Here is a 9,742-nt window from a genome sequence, read left to right as displayed (position 1 = left end):
CTCCACGAAATAACTGTCCGTTTCGCATGAAAAAGTCTCTTATAATAATAATTACACTTGCATTTAAACGCCACAACACTACACCGTCTACAATCATCATTACCATTGCATTTAAACTCCACCACAGTAAGTTAATTCGTCTCCTTCAGTCCGGATATAACATTTCTCTGCAAAATTCACCAAAAAGAAAAGCAAAGAAAGGATTCATCATCTCCTCTCTCAACAAACAAGATGACACACTACAATAAACTTTTTGAAGTTTTTTATTACCCCAAAATCACGTCTTGGCGTTTCAGAGTCAAAATACACAGGATCTACCCTTTCTATTCCTATGTTACCAGCAGTGGACCTTTCTATAAATATGTCTTAGCAGATGAAGAAGTACGTGTTAAATCATCATCTCTCGAGTTTCTAATAACATGTAACCGGGAAAAATAAAAACTTGATCCTTGTACTTTATTTATGTAGGAAACCAAGATGGAGATGACCATTTATGGGAATTCTGATAGGTTCTGAGGCCTAGAGAAGCAAGAGGGAAAATGGATGGAAATCTTTCGAGTAGAAGTTAACCGTTCTTATCCAGGTTTTCAGGCAACTAACTCTCGGTTCAATCTATCTGCTACGCGCAATACGCAAGTCCACATCATCGATCCTTTGAACAATCGGCTTTTCATGGACTTCAAGAACATCCATGCAATCCCTCACATGGACCACATGGACCGAAACTATCCCATAGGTATGAATGCTACTAGAATTAAAATATATTCACATGTCTTGGGTTCGGAACTTTGTATAGCTTTAATGTATTAAAAATATAACTATGTATAAGTAAGTGAAACTAAGTGATTTATATTGTCTAAATTTATGAAACTAAGAAAAACGTAACACTTATCTGGTAGATACAATGGGAGTGGTCTTCAACACGGAAGCCCATTTCGATGATTCTGCAAGTCCAAGGATGGTATTTTACATAAGGGACAACATGTAAGTAGAAAGTAACATATGATCAAAGAAAAATTTATGTATACTGTAATTGATACACCTTTTTTATTCTGAATAGTGACAGACAGATAAAATGTATGGCAACTGGCGTTCATGCTTATGCCTTCCGGGATGGTCTTGAAAACATGAAGGGTCGTGGACAGGTGATTGTGGTCCTTAAGATGTGAAAGGTCTGGAAATTTTTGAGTAAGTGTAGTTTATGAGTATGTGATCTCTGCAAAATTTTTGAGTAAGTGATAGTTGAGTAAAACATTTACTAAACTCATTTACACAGGTTATTTTGGTCCTCCTGATATATGGCTTGAGACCGATGGTGGATTATCTGACTTCAGGTTCAATCCGCGTTTACCAGAGGTTGAGGAGTTCACGCAGTCTCTACTACGCAGTGACCCTTATGTTCAGCGATATGGAGCTGTAGGTCTTTTGTAAATCTTGTTGTTCTCAATGTTCTCCATCTTCGTACTTGTCTTAAACTTGGTGAAACTTTGTTTAAATGTTGGTGAAACTATGTCAAATGTTAGTGAAACATCGTGGTTTTACCTTTTTCAATTTTCCAACTTGGAAAAAAAAAAGATGAACTACAAGTTTGTGCTCATATAAACTGGTAAAAATTTGTGTTTTCACTTAATCAATTGTCCAACTTTGTAAAACTTAGAAAAAGTTGAAATTCGTTTTCGTATAAATAGGCCAGACTTTGTGTTACTTTCACTTTCTCAATTGTATAACATCGTAAAAATTATAGAAACTTTTTCGATATATCAAACTACATAGTTATTTAACTTCGCATAACTTAGGAGAAACTTACAAAAAAACTTAGAAAAAAACAAAAAGTAGCTCGAAGTCTCTTAGGAATTACTTCTTGTACATCATAATTCCTAGAACTAAAACGACAGCAAGAATAACACAACCTCCTGATATCTTTATCTTGGGCTCCATTATTTTGGGACCTTCACTGAGTTCACTTTCACTCCTTATTGTTGCTTTGAGAAATTGAACTTCTTCTTCTAGCATTCGAACTTGGTTGTCCAACTGTTGTATCTCATCAGTGAAAGCTTTATCAACCCATTTGAAGACATGATTGTCGTTCTCAAGCTATAATGGATTAAACGTACCATTAAAAGAAGAACGAGTAAGCCTTCAATAACAAAAGCTAAACGGTTGTACCCTTAGTGACGCCGCATAGATACACCGATAATACCGGCGATATGGGTTTTGATTGGTTTTGGAGGTGATGCCCACCCCGCACCAACACTTACTAGGTATTCCTGGAGTTCGTGCTCGTCTCCGACCACCGGTCGTGGAAGATGAAGCGGACATCTCCACTATTTCTCTCTTGGGGTTGGGGGGAGTTCGAATGGGAGAGAGATAAATTAGAGAAGAGAGACAAAGGAGAAGATAGTGAATGGGAAAAAACAAAAAAAGGTGTTTAATACTTCGATTAAACGATTTTGGGGTTTTATCAAACTGGGAAGAGGGAAATTCAAAATTCGAAAAGCTGGACGGGAAATTTTAGCCAAGGATTTTCGTGGTCGAAGTTTCACCAAGTTTTTAGTTTTACAGAAAACATCAAAGTTGTACTTTTTAATTATTTCCATTTATATTAGTCATACTCTACTTGAATAACTGATTTTATAGTTATACCAATTATATTATGTTTCATTGGTTTCTTTCTCATACGATCATGTACACATAAACTTGATTTCCTACCAGTAGCAAATTTTAAAATGTAACGAGGTGAGTATTAACGAAAAAGCGATGAAAACTCAATATATTTCCTAAATGATTGCTAACAAGCAATGAAATGAAATTTTATAATTCTGATTAAATCATAATTTTAATAATAAATCACCATCTCATCTTATTACTTCCATGACTTATTAACAAATTTAGAATTTACAATCATATTACTCAGTTTGCCTATCGTAGTTATACCAGTAAAGTTTAAATTGACTAGTAACAACATAAATCCGAAACATAAATAATGTGCCAAAGGGGTTGATTGGTAAGAGTTGTGATTTTAATTTTTGGCTGTAGAAATATTGCTGTGATCTTTTTTGCTTTGGTTTTAGATTTTTAATTTTTAAAAACCTTTAAATTTGGGATTTGGTATTTGTTTCTGCGTAACAATTATAAAGATATAATTTAAAAAAGTACCGTGGATTTAAAAAAAAAAGATGTGAGCTTTATAAGAAAATACAAATCAAGATTGATGTATATCTACGATTGTAGGTATAATTGTGGATGTAGAGAGCATCTGCAACAATATTCAGTCACACCAAAAAAAAAGGAAGAATTTGACTGAATATCAAAAATTAATATTGGTCCAGAAAAACATTTGACTTTGAACATACAAGCTAATTTCCGGTCAACATATAAATTTGTTTCATATTTACATATATGCAAATAAACTCTTAATTACAACTGAAGTCAAACCCCGCTTTACTTTCCAATCAAATTTTCTAATATATACGTAATGCTTTAGAAAGCAATCTTCAAAATCTCTCAAGTCTCTCAAGCAAAACAAAAAAAACCCCTAATTCTATAATTTAGACGAGACTCCATTACCCTAAACATGTCATATGGTTCGTGGTTTTTAGACGAGACTCCATTACCAAAACTAGGCTTTCTCGGCCAAGGCAACAATGGCTATGTCACCCTGGTCCGAAACGGTGATGGACTACTCATGGCTAAGAAAACATCTTTCGTCAAATACTCAGAGGATCTCGAGAAAGAAGTAAGGATCATGGATCGCTTCTTTTCAATCAATTTCAACACCGTGAGAGCCACGAGCCCTGCTGTCTCCTACGAAACCATGCCATTGAACGTGAAAGTCTGTTCCATTCACATGGAAGTCGCACCGCATGGTTCACTCAAAGACATGCTGACCAAAGCCGGTGGGACATTACCCGAGAACGTCATCGGTTATTGCATTTTCCAGGTTCTTGAAGGGCTCAGGGATCTTCACCAACACGGTTATGTCCATTGTGATCTCAAGCCAGAGAACATACTCATCTTCCCGAGCTATGCTCATGAAGATCTTTGCGAGCTCAAACTTGGTGACTTCGGTTCGGCTAAGGAACCCAATGGACCTGATCCAGTGAATGGGTCTTTGTTTGAGGACAATCCGGAGTATTTGGCTCCTGAGGCAGTCGGGCCACGTGGAGTGATCTCGTCGGCGGTTGATATCTGGTCCTTAGGTACCATGGTGATGGAAATGATGGGGGTTACTTTAAGAGGAAGGAGTGATTACGTGCCGTGGAATCTATCGGAGATGACTAGGGACTTTGTGAGGAGATGTACAGAGAGGAGCCCTAGGGCTAGAGCCACTGCGGTGGAGCTCATGAGTCATGAGTTTGTTAGACAAAGTCTTGGGACTCCACCGCTTGAGCTGCTTCCAGTTCCTTCATGCTTAAGTAATGGAGTGGTTCAAGGAAGGCTCTTCTAGAAGATATATGCTGGAATGTGATGAAGAGGGCCGTGAGATTGCTGGTGGAGATGAGCCGGAAAGGAATGGTTTTTATTTCGTTGGTGTCAAGTTATTGTCGTTAAAAATATAAAAAAAAGTTATTGTCGTTTAATTTGCATTTTGTTTCTTTTCTTTTTTTTTTTGGTTAAAAGCATTTTGTTTCTTATGTGTCTTATTAATATAAACTCATTTAGTTCACTTACAAAAAAAAAAAATACAAACTCATTTGGTGGCTTCAGGGGCCTAGTAGAGAAGTTCGGAGTCTTTCTCCGACCGAGCCTGTGAAAAGTTTAAGACACCTGTTTGTCTAGTGAACAACGAAGTCTCCTTTTCCTTCTTCTCCTCATATTTCTATTGCTTCTCCACACGACGAAAAATCTAGGGTTCCCGGTTTACTTTCGATGAAGTTCTTGAGATGGGGACTTTGGTCGTACGTGGAGACGAACCCACCGTTGTGTTGAAGAGGGAAGTGCTCTTAGAACCATATTTTGGGTTTTCCTCTGATTCCAAATAAAGGAAATTGAATATTGTGGTGCATTAGATAGTAAAAATTCATGTGGTGTGTATGTGTTGGGGTTGAAATGGATACAGGGCCACAAATGAATAATTTTGGATGTGTGTTAATGTGGTTACGTGGGAGTTTAGTGATCTGCTGATTTATCAGGCGTCAGATTTTGCTAATAGTATATCCCTAGATTTTATAAGGTCAACTAGGATAATATTTCCTTCCTTGTTAGTAATGTTGACAAAATAAAATTAAAAGCTACAGCAATTTATTTTATTTTTTCGAAGAAGTCTGTGGATATTTTGTTTTCCCTCAATTACACAATCCAACGTGGAACAACTAGCGAAACAAAAAAAACAATCTACAGCTTTTTACCACATCATCGAATGAGTGAATGACATGTGGGATACAAAGCTCAAAATGAAATAGTCTCTCCACCATTCATCACTGACTACATCTGTTCAAGTGTTCTTGATCTCAACCGGAAAAGAGAGTTGCGGCCTGCAATGGTGGAAGTCAGACGGTTTTTTTTATCTGCTTTTGTGTTTCCATTGGGTCATTGATCTTTGAACTCAAATTTAGTAAAGTCTCAACCTTCTTTAGTCTTCGCTCTGATACGAGTGTTCCATACAGCTTCGCATGTCAGCTTGTATCGAGGCACGACCCTGATGATGGCTTTCCGTTAATGTGTTTCGCTCTACTCGGCTGAAGAAACTTGTTATTCACATAGTTTCTAGCTCTGAGAGGTGAACCATCCAACGTTAAGTTTAATTTTTTTTTCTTGTTCGAGGCTACATAGCCTTTTCGGTTATATCTACATGTATGGATCAGATATAAGACTTACGAGACACAAGGATCAGCTTTTGCTTGGTAGGCACTCTGTTTATTTTGATAACTGATGTCTGTTAAAAGCTCTTTGTGTCATGTAATGTTCATGTTTACGGTTTTACCTATAGAGGGTTTTAATCCATGATACGTCTTTGTTACCTATATATATTTTTAATCCATGATACGTCTTTGCATCTTTCCAAATTGAACCATTTCCTATTTAATACACTTAACGAGTAGACTTATTTCACTTTGTTTATTGTCCGCAGTCCCTGTCAACATCTCATTTGAAGGCATGTTTGTATGTTGTAAACGACCATACTGCTCAGCTATGCCTTCAGATAGTCCTGTTGCTGGAAGAACTAGCTTCAAAATCACTTGATCTAGATATAAAGGTTGATGTGGTTACATTTTCCTAGATAGAGCTTTTGCAGTATAGTTCCTGTCACTTTCTATACGCCTATAATGAACATGAATGGATCTGAGGATCTCCTACCGAACACCTCCACGACATTATTGCTTCTGAAATCAGAGTCAGGTGTTTGTGTTTCCTACTTGTCATATTTTTTTTTGGGCCAACACACATTTTCATTAAAACTACAAGGGTTTACACTCCAACAGAGGAGGCATTACAGACAGAGAGAGCGGACTTAGCCACAGAGTCGGCTTCTCTATTGTTCAAACGAGGGATAAATGAGAAAGATATTGCATCAAAAAATAAGAACTAAACTGATAGATATCAAACAAAATACCAAACAAGGCTGGTCTAGATTCTCTTCCTTTCAATATTTTGATCAGGGTGAGCGAATCCGACAGAATTATCAGGGACTTGATGTTTGAGAAGGACGCGGTCATAACCGCCAAACGTAGCGAGGGCTTCTGCCATCATTGCTGAAGAGACAAAGGGATGAGGTTCGCATGTGCGCGAGACAAGGGTAGTTGGCTTATCGCCTGAGTAGAGCACTCCAAGCCCACAATTGCCAGAAGAGGCATTCCACGCAGCATCAACGTTGCACACAACCGTTCCCGCAGGAACAGGGTTGTTTGCTACTTTAGGAGCAGACTTGTGAGTTACTCTTCGGTCCTTAGGGGGCATTTGTGCCTCTTGCCAGTTCCTAGCATCCACTATAGACTTAGTAACAATCTCCATCCCGGAGAAGATACGATCCTCAAAGCATAGTTTATTACGTGCTTTCCACAAGTTCCATAAGAGCCAAGGCCAGAGTGGACATAAACCCCCGCTGGGGGTAGATTAACCAAGTCGAAACACGCAAGCATCAGTAAGAACATTGATCGATCCTGAATCGTTGGAGCTCGTGAGAGAGGAGCTAACTCCCATACAAAGGCCGCAACTGGACAGTGGGAAAACATGAAAATCATCTTCTCTGTCACCACAAGCCTTGCAGGGAAAAGGGGTAACACCTCTAGTAGCTAGATTTTCACTGAGCGGAATAGCTTTTTTCACAAGTTTCCACATAAAGTCCTTTACCTTTGGCACAGTTTGGATGTTCCAAATCCTACTTGTCATATATTTAGTATGTTTCCTACACTTTGTTCAACTTAGGCAAAGATTCATTTAACATTTTACCAAAAAAAAAAAAAAAAAAAAACTTAGGCAAAGATTTGCGTGATGGACGCTTAAATTGATAGAGCTGATTAGGAATGATTAATATTTCAATTTAATATTCGCTTTAGAGATTGGTTTTAGATGTTTCCCTTTCGATAAACCCTGATTTTGTCTTCTCCTTGTTTCCTTCTCCGTAGAGCAAAAGGTAAAGGGAGCCAGAAAAATGCAAAGACCTCTAATGAACCAAATTCTTCTACTAGTATCATCGTCTTTTGTTTTGCAGCTCACATGTCAAACCCATGCCTCCAGTCTTTTATAAGAACTAATTTTAATTCTTTATATATATATAACATATAATAAAATTAAAATTTGAAAAACGTTGTTATTACAGTAGAACCTCTATAAATTAATATTCGATAATTTAATAATCTCAATACATTAATAAATTTTACCGGTCCCAACTTGGACCAGTTCAAAATTTGACACAAATCGATAAAATAATAAGATAATAGTTTTTTTAGAAAATTTTATGTAAATATATAGTCCCATTAAAATCATAAATTAATAATTTATATATATACGTATTTTATATAAGTAAGAACATATTATTTTTTTTTTTTATTCTCAATGGAATTATCTTTATCTTTTCTTAACACTTAATATATTTAATGAGATTTAGTAATATTATATCTAAAACCAAATTTAAGTTATATGCAATATATATTATATACACCAAATAATATAATAAAATTAATATAAATGTAAAATTTCATAAAATAACAATTAATGTATATACACTAGAATCAAATAATCTTCTTACCTTAGAATAAATATATCTTAAAATAGGGAATCTAAATAAGGAAATTTTATAAATTAATATCTCTATAAATTAATAAAATTTTAAAGTTCCAACATTATTAATGAGTCATTCTTGGGTTCACAACCTCTAGGTTCACCAACCAATAAAATTTCATTATTTCAAATTCGATATCTTTTAAAAAAGGAAACAAAATATTCTCAAATTATATTATGTTTTTAAAATAAAAAAGTAAAAAAATATAATAGTTACAGAAAAAAGAATTAAAAAAAAAATATATTTTTAATGTTGTCAACAAAACACTAAACCCTAAATCCAAATCCCTAAACCCTAAATCCTAAACCCTAAACCCCTGGGTAAACCCTAAACCCTTGGGTAAACCCTAAACCCTTGGATAAATCCTAAACTCTAAATAAAAAACGACTAAAACCCTAAACCCTAAACGCTTGAATGTTTTAGTGTATAGTGATTTTGATTTAGAGTTAAGGATTTATCCTAGAGTTTAGGATTTATCCTAGAGTTTAGGGTTTATCCAAGAGTTTAGGGTTTAGGATTAAGGGTTTAGAGATTAGAATTTAGGGTTTAGGGTTTAATGTTATGCTGACGACGTAAAATATATTTTTTTGTAATTATTATTATTTTTTTATCTTTTAATTTTAAAAACATAATATAATTTGACAATATTTTGTTTCCTTTTTTAAAAGATATCGAATATAAAATAAGACAATCTTATTGGTTGGTGAACCTAGAGGTTCACCCTAGGGGGTGGACCTAAGAATAAGTCATTATTAATTTATAGAGGTTCTACTGTATATAGTTCGTTTAAAATGTTAATAAAATTTTAGAAAACAACTTTCAACATTTTATAAATTGAAAACGTTTTTACAGAAGTGAAAAAAACGTTTTTATAAAAAAATCTAAAACATACTTTGTTTTACAAAATCATTAAAAAGTTTTTAAAAAACAAAAATAATAAAAGATTGAAAAACGTTTATATATATATATATATATTAAAAATAAAATTTAAATTATAAAAATTCCAAAAATTTTAAATTATAAAAATTCCAAAATTTTTTTAAAATTGAAAAACGTTTTATAAAATAATAAATTTAACAAAATGATAAATTAAACAAACAACCTACAAAATGACAATCAAAACATATCTAAACCAGAACCTAACAACAAAATTGAACATCTAATTCATAAAACTCTTCAACCTGACAAAAATCTAACATTCCAACCCTCAAATTCAAAAATGTAATATACTAAAATACCATAACTTAATTAAGAAAAAAGAGAGATGACTTACATGATTTGTGGGGGGGGGGGGGGGGGTTGAGGTCGTCGGATTAGAAAGAGAGAGAGTCGGAGAGAATTGTTGAGATTTTAGAGAGAGGGAGAGAGGAGAAATGAGGAAGAACAAGGGGCCGACTTTTTTAGACTAAAAAATTAGACAGAATAGGTTCATTGGAATTCCGTCAGAATCTTTTGGATATTGGTGGTTCATGAAAATTTTGGCTGTTCATTTTTCCGGGATATATCAAATTCCGACAAAAT

The 9,742-nt window shown here is 34.8% G+C and overlaps 2 protein-coding genes across 2 annotated transcripts; one reads left to right on the top strand and one right to left on the bottom strand.

The window, feature by feature from the left end:
* The first annotated feature begins 1,018 nt into the window (after positions 1–1,018).
* Positions 1,019–6,025, top strand: LOC106447918 (mitogen-activated protein kinase kinase kinase 17-like). The gene has a single exon (XM_048777946.1). It carries the CDS (start codon positions 3,575–3,577, stop codon positions 4,445–4,447), a length of 873 nt encoding a protein of 290 aa, XP_048633903.1. The 5' UTR covers positions 1,019–3,574; the 3' UTR covers positions 4,448–6,025.
* On the bottom strand, positions 1,855–2,319 carry LOC106393005 (uncharacterized protein At4g04775-like). The gene is made up of 2 exons (XM_013833760.2): positions 2,167–2,319; positions 1,855–2,094 (listed from the first exon to the last, which is right to left on the bottom strand). The coding sequence occupies exons 1-2, from the start codon at positions 2,317–2,319 to the stop codon at positions 1,855–1,857; spliced, it is 393 nt and encodes a 130-aa protein (XP_013689214.2).
* Positions 6,026–9,742: the final 3,717 nt, after the last annotated feature.

Source organism: Brassica napus, chromosome A4 (genome assembly GCF_020379485.1).
Source record: "Brassica napus cultivar Da-Ae chromosome A4, Da-Ae, whole genome shotgun sequence".
In the NCBI taxonomy this organism is placed as follows: domain Eukaryota; kingdom Viridiplantae; phylum Streptophyta; class Magnoliopsida; order Brassicales; family Brassicaceae; genus Brassica; species Brassica napus.
This window is presented reverse-complemented; position numbering and strand designations above follow the sequence as displayed.

Coding starts and splice junctions, on each gene's coding strand:
- LOC106393005 (XM_013833760.2), bottom strand. CDS start 2,319: ATGTCCGCTTCATCTTCCACGACCGGTGGTCGGAGACGAGCACGAACT. Junction 2,095..2,166: donor TCTATGCGGCGTCACTAAGG/GTACAACCGTTT, acceptor AATCCATTATAG/CTTGAGAACGACAATCATGT.
- LOC106447918 (XM_048777946.1), top strand. CDS start 3,575: ATGTCATATGGTTCGTGGTTTTTAGACGAGACTCCATTACCAAAACTA.